Here is a 19925-nt window from a genome sequence, read left to right as displayed (position 1 = left end):
TTTCTTTCTTCTTTTTTCATCTGATAATCCCGCCAGCAAATCTGTTTTTCAAAGGAACAAGCTCTGCAGCAGAATGTATGTAGAGTGTAGAGGCAAACAATTTTTACAATAATCAGCATTTATTATTTGTAAAACCTTTAAAGTAAAAAAACTCTTTGCAGTAACTGCTTATAAAGTATTAGCTGGAGTTTGGCTTCAAATTTGTTAGTGTACTTAAATCTGCTAGTACATCTAACGCTCCCCCCCCCCCAGACTGACACTGCTGCTGCCCAAACATGTCCCGTATGTTCCTTCATCTGGAATAGGAGCACTTTAAGGCCCCTTTCACACTGGGGCGGTAGGGGGCGTCGGCGGTAAAACAGCGCTATTTTTAGCGCTGTTTTACCGCGGTATTCGGCCGCTAGCGGTGCGGTTTTAACCCCCCACTGGCGGCCGAAAAAGGGTTAAAACCCCTTGTATATAGCCTATAGCATATAGCCGCGCTGTCCCATTGATTTCAATGGGCAGGAGCGGTGAATACACCGCTCCTTCACCGCGCCAAAGATGCGGCTGACAGGAGATTTTTTCTTCTCCTGCCAGCGCACCGCTTCAGTGTGAAAGCCCTCGGGCTTTCACACTGAACAAACAGTGGAGGCTGTTTAGGGGCGGCTTGCAGGCGCTATTTTTAGCGCAATAACACCTGCAAACCGCCCCAGTATGAAAGGGGCCTAATACAGGAGGTGTGTTACTGGCCAGATCACCAGGTAAAAATCAAAAGGGGGAAAAAAAAGCCTAAAAAAAAAAAAAAAAAAAGAAAACCAATTCAGCCACCAATTAATGATTGCTAAGCTGCAACAGATTGCAGTTTTGGGTTTAATACCACTTTAAGGATTTCAACAGCTGCCTTTTTTTAAAACATGCAACTTTAAATGATATTCTCTATGGTTGAATAGAAGCATTGAACATCATGCTGTGCTGCAGAATTCAAAGCATATACTGTATATATGTTATTTCCAGCAAACGAGCTTCTACCTTGCATCATAAGCAGCAGACATTGCTATGGATACAGTCATAGACTGCACTGCTGGACAGAAGGTTATCATGCAGACAGACACTAGGGGTTACTCACCCCGCTCTGTCTGATCTAGTGCATCATATACATTATGAAACAGGCGAGTACAGTCTCCACCGGCAGAACACAGAGGACACAATGAGTACTGGGACAGCCAGACATGTAATTACCAGGTGATTCACACATGCTTTGTTGTCTTTTCCATTCTGATTTGTCGGTCTCTAAATCCCGGGTTATTAGCCAGTGCGTCACTACAGATGGAACACGAAAAACTTTTCTCACAAAAGCTATATATAAAATTCACAGGGATTTCTAGGAGGAGTTCATTACGTTTCTTCCAATGTGATTGGTTTTTAATTCCCTTTGCTGCTGTCTCACTGTGCTATGCGGGATGCTAAGTCATATATCATGGATTCTACATACACGACTCCCTGAGAGAGAGTACAGCTGGTACATAAGAAGCTGTGGATGGCGGGCTGCGGCAAGCAATGGAAACAGCATGTTGACCGCGCCAAGCGATGCTTTCAACAAAATACTAACAGGATCAAATTTGTTAATTAAATCCAAAAGATAAAGTTCACATAATACCCCTTCAGCCTTCTTGCCTTGGATCAGGCAAGATGCACTGCCCATGGGAAAAAAAAAATCTTTTTGAAACAAAATAACAGTTATTATCGAGGAAAAATCCAACAATCACCTTTCCCTATAAGAAATGTTGGACAGGGGAACATCTACCATGGTTGGGTAATGACCACCGCCATACCGTTTCCTGATGTTATCTCATAGCTGCTGCTGGAACCTTCAGATCTTCAACCTACAAAGGCTTTGTTTTACATTGAAACAGCACAAGCGCTGCTTTGCTGTCACTGTGTAATTTCATGTGACCTTCTCACTCCAAAAAAAAAAAAAAAAAAAAGAGAAGACTTTTCTAGGCTTTCAAGGTTTCATTACAAAACAGTATTTTTACCATTAATATTATAATTAAATTTGCTACTCTATAGCTGGAGTGTGATTGCAGATATTTTAGCATGTTTGGTACATCTGTTGCAGTATGCTTCGAGAGAGCGAGAGAGAGAGACGATAGAGCGAGAGAGCGAGACGATAGAGCGAGAGAGCGAGACGATAGAGCGAGAGAGCGAGACGATAGAGCGAGAGAGCGAGACGATAGAGCGAGAGAGCGAGACGATAGAGCGAGAGAGCGAGACGATAGAGCGAGAGAGCGAGAGAGCGAGACGATAGAGCGAGAGAGCGAGACGAGAGAGCGAGACGATACAGCGAGAGAGCGAGACGATAGAGCGAGAGAGCGAGACGATAGAGCGAGAGAGCGAGACGATAGAGCGAGAGAGCGAGACGATAGAGCGAGAGAGCGAGACGATAGAGCGAGAGAGAGAGAGAGAGAGACGATAGAGCGAGAGAGAGAGAGAGAGAGAGAGAGACGATAGAGCGAGAGAGAGAGAGAGAGAGAGAGAGACGATAGAGCGAGAGAGAGAGACGATAGAGCGAGAGAGAGAGAGAGAGACGATAGAGCGAGAGAGAGAGAGAGAGACGATAGAGCGAGAGAGAGCGAGAGAGAGAGAGAGAGAGAGACGATAGAGCGAGAGAGAGAGAGAGAGAGAGAGAGAGAGAGAGAGACGATAGAGCGAGAGAGAGCGAGAGAGAGCGAGAGAGAGAGAGACGATAGAGCGAGAGAGAGAGAGAGAGAGAGAGAGACGATAGAGCGAGAGAGAGAGAGAGAGAGAGAGAGAGAGACGATAGAGCGCGCGCGAGAGAGAGAGACGATAGAGCGCGCGAGAGAGAGAGAGACGATAGAGCGCGCGAGAGAGAGAGAGACGATAGAGCGCGCGAGAGAGAGAGAGACGATAGAGCGAGAGAGAGAGAGAGAGACGATAGAGCGAGAGAGAGAGAGAGAGACGATAGAGCGAGAGAGAGAGAGAGACGATAGAGCGAGAGAGAGAGAGAGAGACGATAGAGCGAGAGAGAGAGAGAGAGAGAGACGATAGAGCGCGAGAGAGAGAGAGACGATAGAGCGCGAGAGAGAGAGAGACGATAGAGCGCGAGAGAGAGAGAGACGATAGAGCGCGAGAGAGAGAGAGACGATAGAGCGCGAGAGAGAGAGAGACGATAGAGCGCGAGAGAGAGAGAGACGATAGAGCGCGAGAGAGAGCGAGCGAGAGATGATAGAGAGAGAGAGAGATGATAGAGCGAGAGAGAGAGACGATAGAGAGAGAGACGATAGAGCGAGAGAGAGAGACGATAGAGAGAGAGACGATAGAGCGAGAGAGAGAGACGATAGAGCGAGAGCGAGAGAGCGAGAGAGCGAGCGAGAGAGAGAGCGAGAGCGAGAGCGAGCGAGAGAGAGAGAGAGAGAGAGAGAGAGACGGAGACGGAGACGGAAATAATTTCTTTTTTACTAAAAGCAGAAGATCACTTCTGCTCACATTTTTTTTTTGTTACTACATGTCCATAGTCTGAGCCCAGGTCATCCTGGAACTGCCCCAGATTAAGGCAACCCATAGATGAGTCAATTATTTTCATTCAACCAGTGGGTTGAACAAAGAAAACTAACCCGATTCCCCCATTCACACATTCAACGTCAATGGGGGAATCATCCACGCTGTTTTATTGTATTCTGACAGCAAGGAGACTTCCCTGCTGTCAGAATGCACAGATCGACACTGCAGGCTATAGCCGGCAGTGCTGATCGAGTGGGGAAAAACCAACAGCGCGGTTGTACAGAAGTCGATCGGCAGATCAACTTCTGTACAACCACAGAGCCCATACGTGGATCGAAATTTAATCTAGCCCTTGCTGAACCAGGCAAATTTCGATCCATGTATGACTAGCTTAAAGCAGATTTTCACTGCATCTGAGCATCACAAACCAAAACCATTATTTAATTCATTTTTATTATTCAACGCAAACTCATTCATCCATCCATATCTCTATGCTTTATTTTGTCAAGAAATCACTTTGAAAATCAACCCCCTAGCATTTCTGCCCGCGGCCATCTTAAATAAGGGCATCCTATTCATGTAGAATTAACTTCCTGAAATCCATCAGCCCTTAGCTCAACCATAAATACAGAGAAAAGCGTGCTTAGCTGAGAAAACCCCTCTTGAAGACTCTTGGGATGTATGCCATCATTTTCCTAGACAAGAAACTAGGACGTAACTGAAGAATTGTTAAAAAAAATAAAAAATAAAAAATACACACAAGTAAATATGATTTACTTTTCTTACTATTTACTAATGCTAGCAGTACGAAGATTTAAAATAATCAATGTTGTTTGGGAGAGTGGAGTTCCACTTTGAGACTGGACAGTGAAAGGAGAAGCAGCACAGTGATAAGCCCATCTTTGTCACTCTGATTTCTTCTCCCATCAGCATACTTGTTGTTAAACACATGATTGTCTCCTTTTACTACTGCTTCCTCTCACTCTCCAGTCCTTCTATACATTGATAATACCGGGTAAAATTCAGGAACCTATACTGCTTGCGTTTAAAAATATTTTAATGGTATTGCTGAATACAGTGCTGCCTGATGATTGATCGATATATAGATGAATGCAGGCTAATAAGAATCTAAGCAAGTACATTTTATTTGGGTAAACATATATGCAGTAGGTTATATTCCCTGCTTATGTCACATTTAATTTCAGACAAATTCAATTTCAAGAACATGCTCCCCGTCTAAATATTTACACTTTTATTATTCCTCCTAATTACAGATCTATATAATCGGGAGCTTTTTTTGTACAAATATTGCTTGACCTCAACAAATAAATCTCTGACAAGCTTCAATCTGAATGGAGCACTTTGGACAGCTAAATCCATCATGATTAGTAATGAAATCTTAAGAGGTTAACTAACATAATACAGACATTGATCTGGTTTGTTCAGATGACAAGCAGAACATTGTCAACAAACAGGTTAGAAGGGATTGCTCACGTGTATGTAATGCATTGGGTAGCATGTAGAAAACGAACAAAGGTCAATAAGTGGACAATTTCTGCTGCTTTACCATGAAAATCAGTATAACAGTAAAATCAACTGTGAATTATAAAATAAGGCACAATTAAAAAAAAAAAAAAAAAAAAAAAAAAATATGCCAAAAGCAGAATTTTAGGAGTTTTCTAGTAGAAAATTGAAGCAATTTTTTGGAGAGTTACTAAATGGAAAGATTTATGCATTTACATAGACAGTGTGTAAGGTGCTAAAAAAAAAAAATCCAAGACACATAATGACATTTGGGTGATAATTTTATGCCTAAGGGCAAGCAGGTGCCCGTTGACCATCACAGGGGTGTAGTTAAGCTGTAAAGTAAATGAAACGAAAAGGATTGTCCCAATTGTTACTGTTTGCACCCAAGATAAGTGACGGCACATGAATTTGCCAAGAAGCCAATCAGATTGTACATGTGGGTCAACGTGCCCTTATCAGTCGATGAACGCCTTAACAATGCCATTGTGTCTGAACATTTCCCGCCAATATCAGTGGGTCAATTCCAGAGAAACTGGAAAAACGCAGTCACAAGGTGTTGGTAGATACTGAGCCTTTGCTTGTTCATGGTCAACGTGTACCAAATCTTGCTGCAAATATAAAAGTATCAGGCTCCATGCACAGCATAGCATAAACAACTGTAACTGTACTGTCTTTCCTCATGTTGTAAAGCACTGCACAAACTGTTGATGCTATATAAATCCTGTATAATAATAATAAGCCAGTGTATATGGAGCCTTAATCTTGCATCATAGTTGCCTGCTACCTCAGTGTATGTTAGAGCAGTGTTTCTCAATTCCAGTCCTCAAGTCGCTCCAACAGGTCATGTTTTCAGGCCTTACATTATTTTGCACAGGTGATTTGATCAGTTTCACTGCCTTAGTAATTACAACAGCCGTTTCATCTGAGGGAAATCCTGAAAACATGACCTGTTGGTGCGCCTTGAGAACTGGAATTGAGAAACACTGTGTTAAGTTCTGTGAGTACTCTATTAACATGTTGTCGAAGGGCCCATACACACCATGTGCATCGAGCTTCGTAGGGCAGCCTTTCCCAACACAATCCCAAAGCACAGACAAGGCAATTTGCCTTGAGCTCTAACAGTTTCGTTCACACCACTGCGATGCACTGAAGAAAAGTAGAACATGCTCTTTTTTCAGCGCAGTATGTTGCGACACATCATTACAACCCACTGCACTGAATAAAGATAAAATGAAATGTCACTGTCTAAAAAAGAAAATTGGCGTGAACGAGCCCATAGGGCATGAGCCTCTAAGTTTTAGGGGTTCCATAACAAACAACAGGCTTAACATCAAGTCAAATGCCAGATCCCCAAAAGGTAGCGCACACACAGAGCCAAAGAAACTCCAACAAAAAAAACTGGATGGGGATTGACATGTAGAAACCGCAGTGAGCGCTTTCACGCTATTCCTTGGTTTAGTTGCCCTCAGCAACCAATAGGTTCACTAAAAGCCCTATTCAGGGCATAAATGACCCCCTCCCCATTGTGTCCCTTCCTCTCACTCCCTTCTAATCCACCCTGCAAGGATATACAGGTCCCTCACTTTTGCTGTTTCTGGGTGTGGGGACCACAAAGCCAAGCCTGCAGATTGTCCCTTACCCTCACCTTGCAGTGACATCGCTCCTCTTCAGGATCCTAAGAGCACCCCACACATCTTTACAGCCTATAGAATTGTCCATGTCACACAGACAGTGATATGAACACCTGAAGACGGGTTCCGATGGCTGTAAACAAAGAGGTAAATGGAGGACTCTGTACAGGAAGATCACAACTGCAGCTTTAGGTAAGTAAAATGAGCGTTTACATAAGGTTTTTCTTACTGCCAGCGATCAATAAGAGAGGTATGGGAGATATTTGAAAATTACTGAACTGCTAAGTTAATGCTCCTAAATTCTTCTTTCTGTGCCCAAGAGCCCCGCCAATCTTGGGCACACACTACAGAGTATGGAGACCTCAACTTTTCTAACAAGGAGCTCTTCCCAAGGGCTCAACATCCTCTACTTCTGGACCACATCTCAACTTCCTGATAAACATAGCAGCTTCTAATGGGCAAGTAAAAAAAATAAAATGCAGAATTGAGGAATCAATTAACCACAATCTTGAGATGGCCTGACATTTTTAACTAGAAACATACATATCTATTGATATGAGGAATATGACTAACAAGCTAGCTGCCAGAAGCCATTTACATGCAATGATTTTTAAGTGAAATAGTGTTGCGCCGCTCTCACATCAAACTACACTTGCACAAATTATAAGTGTTGATTGCCTGTCATTTTGTCTAGCTCTGACCTGACTTAAATATAAATGTAATATACCGCAGCTTACCAGTCCTTGAATGGGTTGGCTGCATTAGTTTCCTTATACAAGGCTTTTTCCTCCCTAAGGCTGACCATAGATGGAGCAAATTTCTTTCCTACAACCACAGGGGAAGCTGTAAGATCCAGCAGGCTGGTTGTAGCTAAGCTAAAATGATCGATCAAACAACTTAGGTTCATCTAGCCTTCCCATATGTGGTACGAACCGGCCAAGATTCAAACCATCCATGACCGGCTTTATTTTCACTTGATCTTTGCAGTAACACACATCCTGTTCTAGGGTGACAGCAATCACATGCTGTTCCTATGTGGAGGAGGATGGCTTGTCCCCCTAGGTTGCTTTCCTAATTTGGACTATAATAACCTACCCCTCTCCATTACATAGAAAGAAGGGGGTTTGCAGTTTACAGAAAATAACTTGGAAAGCTGATAAATACTGAGATTTTGGGTCAGTAGACAGGAAGTTATAAGGATAATGAACATCATGATTGCAGGAATCTCCCCTGGTGACCATTGTATCCTAACAGCCAGCACCCGTGGCTGTCAGAAAACCTAAACAGTGGCTGCATCTAATTGGATGCAGCCGCTTTTCAGAAGACAATTTGCGAAGGATGCTGGGCAAGAGAGTGCCGACAGGGCCACTTATGTCTCAAATTTAATTTGGCTCATCAGGCACCTCCCAAAACTCACTGCGTATGTCCAGCTTTATTACACCAGCATGGGGGGGGGGTTGACCCTCTTATTTCTGCAGCACCACTAATCTCAGGGCTTCACTTGTATCACTTTAGTACACAGTATACACAATTACAGTCAGGTCCATAAATATTGCGACATACACAATTCTAATCTTTTTGGCTCTATACACCACCACAATGAATTTGAAATGAAACAAACAAGATGTGCTTTAACTGCAGACTTTCAGCTTTAAGTTGAGGGTATTTACATCCAAATCAGGTGAACAGTGTAGGAATTACAACAGTTTGTATATGTGCCTCCCACTTTTTAAGGAACCAAAAGTAATGGGACAATTGGCTGCTCAGCTGTTCCATGGCCAGGTGTGTGTTATTCCCTCATTATCCCATTTACAAGGTGCAGCTAAAAGGTCCAGAGATCATTTCAATTGTGCTATTTGCATTTGGAATCTGTGGCTGTCAACTCTCAATATGAGATCCAAAGTGCTGTCACTATCAGTGAAGCAAGCCAACATTAGGCTGAAAAAAACAAAACAAACCCATCAGAGAGATAGCAAAAACATTAGGTGTGGCCAAATTAACTGTTTGGAACATCCTTAAAAAGAAAGAACGCACCGGTGAGCTCAGCAACACCAAAAGACCAGGAAGATCACAGAAAACTGTGGTGGATGACCAAAGAATTCTTTCCCTGGTGAATAAAACACCCTTCACAACAGTTGGCCAGATCAAGAACACTCTCCAGGTGGTAGGTGTATGTGTGTCAAAGTCAACAATCAAGAGAAGATTTCACCAGAGTGAATACAGAGGGTTCACCACAAGATGTAAACCATTGGTGAGCCTCAAAAACAGGAAGGCCAGATTAGAGTTTGCCAAACAACATCTAAAAAAGCCTTCACAGTTCTGGAACAACATCCTATGGACAGATGAGACCAAGATCAACTTGTACCAGAGTGATGGGAAGAGAAGAGTATGGAGAACGAAAGGAACTGCTCATGATCCAAAGCATACCACCTCATCAGTGAAGCATGGTGGTGGTAGTGTCATGGTGTGGGCATGTATGGCTGCCAATGGAACTGGTTCTCTTGTATTTATTGATGATGTGACTGCTGACAAAAGCAGCAGAATGAATTCTGAAGTGTTTTGGACAATATTATCTGCTCATATTCAGCAAAATGCTTCAGAACTCATTGGACAGTGCTTCACAGTGCAGATGGACAATGAACCGAAGCATACTGCGAAAGCAACCAAAGAGTTTTTTAAGGGAAAGAAGTGGAATGTTATGCAATGGCCAAGTCAATCACCTGACCTGAATCCGATTGAGCATGCATTTTATTTGCTGAAGACAAAACTGAAGGGAAAATGCCCCAAGAACAAGCAGGAACTGAAGACAGTTGCTACCCAGCGTCTGGTGATGTCTATGCGTTCCAGACTTCAGGCTGTTATTGACTGCAAAGGATTTGCAACCAAGTAGTAAAAAGTGAAACTTTGATGGATGATTGTTAATCTGTCCCATTACTTTTGGTCCCTTAAAAAGTGGGAGGCACAAAAAAAAAGTGGGAGGCACATATACAAACTGTTGTAATTCCTACACTGTTCACCTGATTTGGATGTAAATACCCTCAAATTAAAGCTAAAAGTCTGCAGTTAAAGCACATCTTGTTTGTTTCATTTTAAATCCATTGTGGGGGCATTTTCCCTTCAGTTTTGTCTTCAGCAATTGAAATGCATGCTCAATCGGATTCAGGTCAGGTGATTGGCTTGGCCATTGCATAACACTCCACTTCTTTCCCTTAAAGAATTCTTTGGTTGCTTTCGCAGTATGCTTCGGTTCATTGTCCATCTGCACTGAGAAGCGCCGTCCAATGAGTTCTGAAGCATTTTGCTGAATATGAGCAGATAATATTGCCTGAAACACTTCAGAATTCATTCTGCTGCTTTTGTCAGCAGTCACATCATCAATAAATACAAGAGAACCAGTTCCATTGGCAGCCATACATGCCCACACCATGACACTACCACCACCATGCTTCACTGATGAGGTGGTATGCTTTGGATCATGAGCAGTTCCTTTCCTTCTCCATACTCTTCTCTTCCCATCACTCTGGTACAAGTTGATCTTGGTCTCATCTGTGTATAGAGCCAAAAAGATTACAATTGTTTTGATGTCCCAGTATTTATGGACCTGACTGTATGTGAAAGCTGTTAGGAAAGAATAAAGATTATATTGGTTACGAAAGCAAAAATCTCACTACTAGCTGTTTATTAAGGCTAGGTTCACGCTACAGCTGTCTCTGAAAAGCAATCCACGGTGCGCCACTTTTCAGAGGGAAGCTAATCAGTGGCTTCTAGGTGCTCAGGAGTTGATCCTGCTGCCTAATGGATTCCTTTTTTTTAATTTTTTGTCAAACTGCAGTTTTGAATGAAATGAATGTGGTGCAACTGCAAGCCAAGCAATCAACTTGCACTTGTGGAATGCTCCCACTGACTTGAATAGGGGAGTTTGACTTTGAATGGGTGAATTGGACAAACTGCAGTAAATTTGGCATGGCATGTGTACAGTCCTATCCAGCTGTATGCAATATTTTAGTGGGTGGCCTGAAGCAGCTCAACCTCCGCTTTTCCTGCTCCCTGGCCATCAACCATGTGAAAGAGGTCTTAAAAGAACAGACATAGAAGACATAATTTGGGCAACTCCATCAACTATTTCACATACAATTCAGCATTTAATATTAAAAATCATACAAAAATATTACAAGTACATTAATGTACATTGAGCACGTTTGGAATAATCAGCTTTTTACCAAGAATATCAAAACAAGAACAAACTGCAACTTACTTTGGGTTGGATTCTCTTGGGTTGGTTCTTCTTCCTGAACTTCTCCTTCATTTCTTCTAGAAGACCTTTCATTTTTTTGCCTTCGGGAGAGTTCAGATATTTTGGGCTCAAATGAAGATAACAATGCCACTTGGCAGAATCAAAGCCCCAATGGCAGGTCCTCTTATCTGGCGATCGGTGAGAGTGCATGACGAACGTCTGTGTTGAAAACATCCCATAGCACTCCAAACACTGAATGCAAGGGGCGTCTGGCTGGGCGTAAAGTTGAGGTGCAAACAAACCCTGGCACTTTCCTAAACAATCGTGTTCAACTTCAAAGGCACTACCCGTTTCCTTTAACTGAGCCAAAGAGTTTTTTGCAGGCAGCAAGCTGCCATTTTGTGGGAAAGTATGCGGCCGCAGAAGAGCATTGCATAGTCTCTGAGCGTCTGTCAAAGTGATCAGTCCACAGGACGGAGCATTGAAAGGAAGAATCCCCAAAACCTTTAAAATGTGAAGCTGGTCTGTTGTACAACGCGAGCAGTATATGTACATTTCATCGCACACAATATTAATCTGCTGGAGAGAGAAATCCCGCAGTACAGAGTTCAAGACTTGGGGCAGGCACAGTCTCTTTTCACCTCCCACCATGAAACATGAAATTGATTCTCCCTCCAGTTCAGTCTGACTGAGCTCTGTTGAACTGTCCGATGGTATAAGAAGCGGCCCAGGGTGAATTTGCGGGGATGGGAGAGGCAAGAACACTGTTGGTGACATGTTTTCTTGAGAAAAACGGGCAGAGAAGGCAGCAGGTCCGCCCAGTGAACTCCGGCTGCTTAAATTGAACTGTGCCAACGTGTGCTTGAGTCCAGGGTTCAGCTCAGAAGACCCGCTAAGCGGTACACTACTCAGCTTGACAATGCTCTCTTTGTTCTCCTCTACAGCTGTCTCTTTATAGTCATCCACTTCCATTTTGATTGCTACAACCTTGTTTGCAACATTGGGAACATCTACGTTAACTTCACTTTCTTTAGCCAGTTTCTTTAAAGGGGGGCTTCCGTCTTCCCCCATGTTTGCACTTTGTCCAAATATCAAAATTCCAATCTTGAAGCCAATAAATGTTTATGCATTAAAATCTGCCATCATATCAAAATTAAATGTCATTACCAAAATGCTAGCAAGCTAGAAAGAACATGTATGCTACATAACAGATTTATATACATATGTAGTTAAACCTTTCTTCACTTAAAAAAAAAAATTGCATATATTTAAGGGCCTTCCAAAAAAATCTAAAAAAAAAAAAAGGAGTTCAGATACCTTCAACCAGCAGAGAGTGCAATGTGCAAGATACTGTAAAAGGTGTCCATGTCATGTACTATTGACCTTACTCCCACCCATGAAAATGGTTTACTTTCTTTTTTTTGGTCACAATCTGTTACAAAATTGCATCCAGGTTATGGCAATAGTAAAAAAAAAAAGAAAAAACGGAGCCAGCTGATGAATCCAAGATCTAATGGCGACAGTGTTTTGAGCGATGAGTTATCTAGGAAGCAGTTAACGTGAGTTATATCTAAACGTATCTTCAGGAACGATCAGCCTTCTGCCTCTGCTGGTGTGTTATTTCAATAAGCCATCTCCTCATCTAGAAAAAGAAGAAAAAGCATAGATGTTCTTTAACACAGTCAAGGTCAAATTCTTAAAATCTACATGGGCTTATCACCTTTTCACAAAACAATTACATTCCAAAAGAATAAATCTTCCCTTTGGACACGCTGCTCTGCAATATAGGTTGGGGCTTAGAATCTGGAAAAACGGGGGCTCGGAACAGAAGGTCATCCCGATTATCCTTTGTGCTGGCTTTTTAAATGATCTCAGGCATATCAATCGCTATGCCAAGCCTTGCTTGCTCTAATCTAAAAAGCCATGCTCCAGATCACCAGAGGTGCTGCAAGCTGGATTTCATATACACAATAAAGACCCGTTTAATGACAAATGATGAAACGTGACTGCAAGCCTAAACACATGAAAAATACTTGACTGAACCCAATAAGTGGGAAAGGGGGGGGTGGAAGGAAGAGAAATCTCCCCGAAGACTGTCATGTGATAATCCTTATGTAGGCAGCTTACAGTTCACTGCAGTCCAGCAGGAGGCTGAGAACTCGGGCTGGAGATGCTGATGGCAGGACCCCAGGAAGGAGCTTCCCCCCATCCTCCCCTGACTGTGCAACTGTAAACATCGCCCTGTGCTATGCTAGCCCCCTCAAGGCGCTTAACCCTTCCGCGCCACCACTTCTACACCAATCAGCGACAGGACTGACAGGGATTGCCTTGTTCTTTGCTGGGTTAAAAGTAGCTATAACATATAATACAAATAAAATGCCAAAAAAAATACAAATAATGCCATAAAAACAAAATGCCAAAAAATATATCAACAATAACAAGAAAACCCCAGAAAAAAATATGGTTATTTGTGTTGTGGATGAATGGTGGTAATTTGCTGAAGCAGCATGCTACAAAATTATGCAAAAAAAAAAAAAAAAAAAAAAAAACACAACAACAAGAGAACCCCCCAAATAATGAGTTATCAGTGTGCTGGATGAATGGTGGTAATTTGCTGAAGCAGCATGCTACAAAATAATGCCGTAACGGCAAAAAAAAAAAAAAAAAAAAAAAAAAAATTACCACAATAAAACCCCAAAATAATGATAGCTATCCGTGTGCTGGATGAATGGTGATAATTTACCGAAGCAGCATGCTACATGTGCGCGCTTTATCCATAGGCTTATCTAGGGAACAAGAATGCAGCAACAACAAATTGGACACCTTATCAACATATATAAGACATACTCCAGCCACAGGGCAACGTTACAATGAGTGTAAAGAGGAGAAAAACATGGATGTCAATGGGGTGTTAATATAATAAGAAGATTACAAACAATAGACACGAAATAAATGCGCCCTGCGTTGCGATTTACCATGATGTATAATACTATGGGAAGCGTGCTCAGGCTGACAGTACTCTGCTCACATTATAGTGTCATTAATAAAGCAGAGAGGAAACAATGGGCTAGGGAATTCCCATGGCATCCAGGCATTTAATTCCACCAGCAAATCAATGACTGATGGCTGAAAGTCTAATGTGATGGGTGTCACAACAAAGAGCGGCCAATCGCTGACCACGGACAGGACCACTCCGTGGTCACTCACACACACACACTTCTTCCATGCTGTACTGCGCTACACCCCCTGGCAGCATCATTGACAGTGATCCTGTGTGATCAGAGTGCTGAGCCTCTCTAGAAAAGCCCAGCACTGCATTGTAGGGGCAATGCCAGCCTGAGCCCAGGAAATGCCATCAGCTGGGGACACATGGACAGCCCCTTCCTTCCAGACTGGTATAGAGGGATCCTGCCAGCCTCTGTGCCCCCTGCTCGTCTCTCCACCCTTGGCCTCTGCCTGTTACCTGCTGTCCAGGTGTCCCAGCAGTGACAGACACACACAACTGTCCCGCTGTCACCTCCAGGGATCCCCTACTGTACTGCCTACACTCGGTGCCACTCGGTGCCACTCAGTGCCTAGGATCAGCTGTTACCTTGGCATCTCCGGTCACTCCGCTCCTGCCTGGGTGCCATCGCTGCTCTGGCTCGATGTCAGCCTGTCTCTGCTCCCCCCCCCCCTTTCCTCCCTCCCCAGTCTACGGCCCGTGACGTCACCACTGCACACGGAGCCGCCTCCCTCCTGCCGTCTGTCGGCTCAGTCTGCGGAGCGCAGGAAGCAGTGACGTCACTGGCGAGGGGGAGGAGCGGGGGCGAGGAGGGTGATGAGAGGGGCAGACGCGCCTGTCACGTGATGTGTGTGTCTGTGAGTCGGTGGAAGTGTGGAGGTGCTGCGAGCACACGCTGAGTGTAGGAGGACACTAATCCCACCAATCACAAGTGCCAGACTGGGGGTAACCAACCCAGGGACACTGCACGATAGACAGCAATTCAGCTGGAACCTGCTCTCTGCTATATACGTTGCACAATGTCTTCCTATGTAAGCTGCCTGGATAGTGACAGTCCCTAGAATTCAGTCACACAAATGTGTCACATGACTGATTCATCATGGGATTGTACACCACGCCAAAACAAATTAGGACATGATCACACAGACATATTTAAGGTCATTCCTAACCTTACACCATACAATTTTCTTTAGATTTACCTTCTACTATGTAATAGAAGGGCCTGCCTGATTACATACAAATTGAAAGTGTTAAGGTTTGACCTCCTATTATATGGTTTTGGTAAATCTAAAGGAAAGTTTCACAAGAAGATTGTATAATGTATGGCCAGCCTTAACCTCACTTCTTTTTTTTTTCAATAATAACCCTTTCATGACTAATGCCCCGTACACACGATCAGAAATTCAAACCAGCAAAAGTCGGATGTGAGCTTTTGGTCAGAAATTCCGACCGTGTGTATGCTCCATCGGACTTTTTCTGGTGGAGAACCAGCCAGCAAAAGATTGAGAGCAGGTTCTCTATTTTTCGGTCGGAAAAAGTTGCTATCCGAAAATGCGTTCGTCTTTGTGCAATTCGGACACGCAAAAAATCACGCATGCTCGGAAACAATTCGAGCATCGAGCTTCATTTTCTCGGCTCGTCGTAGTGTTGTACGTCACCACGTTCTTGACGGTCGAAAGTTCAGCGAACTTTTGTGTGACTGTGTGTATGCCATGCAGGCTTGAGCGGAATTCTGTCGGAAAAACCATCCAAGTTTTTTCTGATGGAATTTCTGATCGTGTGTACGGGGCATAAGCCTATGTCTGACATTTGTTGCTTACAAGTTAAAATCCGTATTTTTTGCTAGAAAATTACTTAGAACCCCCAAACATTATATATATATATATATATATATATATATATATATATATATATATATATATATATATTTTTTTTTTTAGCAGAGACCCTAGGGACTAAAATGGCGATCGTTGCTATATTTTATGTCACACGGTATTTGCGCAGCGGTCTTTCAAATGCAATTTTTTTGGGGAAAAAAAGACACTTTCACGAATTAAAAAAACAAACAGTAAAGTTAGCCCAATTTTTTTGTATACTGTGAAAGATGATGTTGCGCCAAGTAAATAGATACCTAACATGTCATGCTTTGAAATTACGCAAACTTGTGGAGTGGCAACAAACTACAGCACCTAAAAATCTGTATAGGCGACGATTTAAAAAAAAATTAACAGTTACCAGGTTAGAGTTACGGAGGAAGAATTATTGCTCTCACTCTGATGATCACGGCGATACCTCACATGTGTGATTTGAACACCGCTTACATTTGTGGGCACGACTTACGTATGCGTATTCTTTGCTGGGCAAGCACGCAGGGACTCAGGGAATTTATTTTTTCTTACCCCGAATCCCTCCTCCGCACTTAAAAGTATTTAAATCGCCAAAATCGGCTTTGTTTGAATCTCGGCCTAGGTGTCGGATGCGCCGACTGGTGGCTCAGGTCTCCCGGTGGGACGGGAGGCCCGGGAAGAATGGCGGAAGGTGGCGGGGGGGGATGTCCCTCTACTGCGCATGCGTAAGTTGTGCTGCGCTTTCTGAATGGTCCCGCTGTCTTCTGGGACTGGTGTGTCTCCCCGAAGACAGCAAGGGGGCAAGGAGGGGCCGGGCATTGCGTAGATTGCTGCACAAGATTGCAAGGAAGGAAGTGGGAGCAGATACCTGGTTTTGACCGCTCCATCGATGGGAAGGCTTGTGAAACTTACCTTAAAACTAAGCCCTCCAGCGGCGCCGATAGGGCTTCCATCTTCACCCGGTCTTTCTTCTGAGTTGGCGGGCTCCGGTCCCTTGATTGGACGAGCCGCAATTCACGGCACAGGGCTCTGAAGGAACGGCACAGGTATGCCGTTCCTTCAGAGCGCATGCGCTGGTGACGTCAACGGTGGAAGTAGAAAAGAACAAGAAGACCTGGACAGCCGCACACTGGAATGGATAAATCCGTCTTTTTATTCACAATACAGGATCATGGGGTACACAAAACACGACTGTGGGGTGGTACAAGAATAGCTGACGCGTTTGGCACTTACACCAAGTGCTTACTCATAGCTATGAGCGGCTGTCCAGGTCTTCTTGTTCTCTTCTACTTGCATCAGCATTTAGCCAGCACCTGGGGCTCTTCTCTTCCTGCAGGTAATGAGACACAAGCACTCTGGTTTAAGCCCCACTTTGAGCGGAGGATCCCACATCATGACGTCACCGGTGGCTTCGCAAGTAAATGTCTCCTAAACTGTGCACGTTTAGGAGATATTTACTGTACCTTTAGGTAAGCCTTATTATTGGCTTACCTATAGGTAAAAATCAACCAAGGGAGTTTACTCCCACTTTAATCATGGTTGAAGGAAAGAAAAGTGCATATTCCATCCATGGCCAGCCTTATAGGGAGAGACCCTGTTTGAAGAAGTTTCAGATTAAACCAAAAAACAAACATCTGTTATATTGCAGCTTATCAATTCCTAAATTTGATGGCAGCTTTAGATTTCTTTTCTCCTTTATTTTTACCTGGTGATCCAGCCAGTAAGCCTGTTATCATTCAACTTCCTTTAACAGATCAATCTGTGAAGACAAAGCGGCAGTTAGAAGGTAGAGACAAACCACTTACCACTGACAATCGTTAGCTTTTAATAATTTAGTTAAAACTGTTATTCCAAAAGGAAATACATTGTTGTGTACCTGCTTAAAAAGTGTTATCTGGAAGTTTGGCTTGGTCAAGTCTATCTAAATTTGCCAGTGCATCTAAAGCTGATTATACACTGTTCCGCCAGCGGGCGGAATGAAAAAAAACTGATTCCACCATCCACACAAATGGGATGGATCCCCTTATATTCTGACCCCCTTGCACTCTGACAGCAGCACTCACCGCTGTGAGTAGAATGCTGTGTGGGAAACCCCACTCCGTGCCAACTTCCCACACCACATTCAAATCACACTGCCCTTGCGATCTGCAGTGGGTGTCAGTGCAAAGGTAAGAAAACACCCCAAATGCAGGTCACAAACACAGTGCGTATGCCAGCACAGGATCACATGCACTACTTTTGCTGCCGTGTGGTACGAGTTTCAAAAATTCCATTCAAAATTAACAGGCTGAAATCGCACTACACAGAGCTGCATGTGATCACAAAAGAACACGCAGCGAGATCCTGTGCCGTTCACATGCAGTTCCCAGTGTGAATGGGCCCTCAGAGTACTGAAGTGTCATCCTACTATAGTATTGCTACCATATCTTCATGGATGTCCTATGGCTCCTATTACTTTTTTTTTTTCAGATACTTTAAAACAGATGTGAGCCGTTGCTTCCCAATTTTCCTTCCTTGGATCACCCAGGCACTTTCTAGGACATACAAAATAGTGAATATTAAACATATCTAAAATGTAATTACATCTTGAACAAATTGTCAGCCGATGACTATTCCTTCAGGGTTAGACAGAGAACATAAAGAAGAACCCTTGGAATATGCAAAATAAATGATCCTGTTTGGCATGTTTGTGACCAGGCTGAAATGATACCATGCCTGGCCCTTATATACTGCATAGTACATACAAACCGTATTGAAGCACAGTGTGAGCAGTGTCTGTTATTTACAATGAATAGTCCTAGAATTTGCCTTGCATATGGCCTTCCATGTACTCGAGATAACCTAGATGCAAATACACCTTCTACTCTGCAGCCATTTCATCCATATGTCACAATTAAAGGGCACCTGTACTCAGACTAAGGGCTATATTTAAATATTTAAATATTCCTAACAAAGATTAATAGAGCTTTGATACACATGCTCACTTACCTCTCTAGCTGCTTGTACTGTAAAGTAATTCATGCTCAGATTTCCTCATACAGTAGATCATGCTCAGAATTCCTCATAGATCAGATCATGGCTTTTTTTTTTTTTTTGGAAAGAGTAAAGAAGGGTTTAGACCCTCTGTCAGACTTTTTTTGCTGTCTGTGTCCCCACAGGGCAGATTCACACTTCTTTATTGTCACTAACATAGAGAGTCAGGAGACTTCGAAAATGTAATTGTTGTCCCAAAATCAAGAAGTAAAGAGTAATCTTCTAGTAGGGACACCTGTTCTGAGGTCAACTGTCTAATTGGCGGCCATATACGCTTTGATGAATGATCAATTTCTTTATGAACCTCCTGCCAATAGGATTAATCAATCTATAGACAGCAACCTATTGGATCAATATACCACACAGAGGGGGTGGATTTTTATCAATAGTTAGGGTTGTACAAACGTGACGTACAATCAAAAGTTATCGATCACATCTTTGTTTCCACCATGTAATCTGGTTGTTAAAAATATGATCGTATTCATGAACAACATATCTCAGTGCTGCCGATTGATACAGCCTTGCTTGAGTGACACAGTATTATCTGATCTAAATTAAAGTGGAAATTCAGTCATTTTTTCATCTTTCCATCTATTAAATGCTCTGCCCTTGTTGTTTTAACTTTGGATAGTAAAAAAAAAATTCTGCCAGTAAATACCTTATACAGCCCACTTCCTGTTTCTTGTCTGGTAAAAAGCCTAGGCTTATGTCATCATGCACAGCTCTCTCTCAGTTTGCCAGGAAGGGAGGGGGGATGAGTCATAATAGGGCCAATGAGAGCTGCAGGGCTGCAGAGCTGGAGGTGTGGAAAAAATGATCTGCACTCCAGTTGTTGCTTTTAAAATTTCTTCATTTTATTGAAAAGCCACTGTGGACAAACGCAGATGAAGTCAGTTGACGCGTTTCAGCCTATAAGGCCTTAGTCATAACCACTGGATCTGGAGGTGTGCATCTGTGTAAATTCAGGAAGTGAACAGGCAGTAGCTTCAGCTGCCCACAGTTAAAATGGTTGCAGCCAGATTTAGTGGAGGGAAATTTCTGCAGCATTTTGGGCAAGTACAGAATCACAGTATAATAGAGCTGCACGATTCTGGCCAAAATGAGAATTTTGCTTAGGATAAAAAGATCGCGATTCTCCCATCGTA

The 19925-nt window shown here is 43.1% G+C and overlaps 1 protein-coding gene across 3 annotated transcripts in view; it reads right to left on the bottom strand.

Annotated features, from left to right (window-relative positions):
- The window catches only part of SKIL (SKI like proto-oncogene), a 67290-nt gene extending 52719 nt beyond the window's left edge, over positions 1–14571 (bottom strand). For all 3 annotated transcript variants that reach the window (XM_073626190.1, XM_073626192.1, XM_073626189.1), the window contains exons 1-2: positions 14489–14571; positions 10918–12538 (exon numbers count right to left, since the gene is read on the bottom strand). In XM_073626190.1, coding sequence (XP_073482291.1) covers positions 10918–11967 — 1050 coding nt within the window. In that variant the 5' untranslated portion in view covers positions 11968–12538; positions 14489–14571. The remainder of the gene's footprint in view (positions 1–10917; positions 12539–14488) is intronic.
- Positions 14572–19925: the final 5354 nt, after the last annotated feature.

The sequence above is a fragment of the Aquarana catesbeiana genome, linkage group LG04, assembly GCF_042186555.1.
Source record: "Aquarana catesbeiana isolate 2022-GZ linkage group LG04, ASM4218655v1, whole genome shotgun sequence".
Classification (NCBI taxonomy): domain Eukaryota; kingdom Metazoa; phylum Chordata; class Amphibia; order Anura; family Ranidae; genus Aquarana; species Aquarana catesbeiana.
This window is presented reverse-complemented; position numbering and strand designations above follow the sequence as displayed.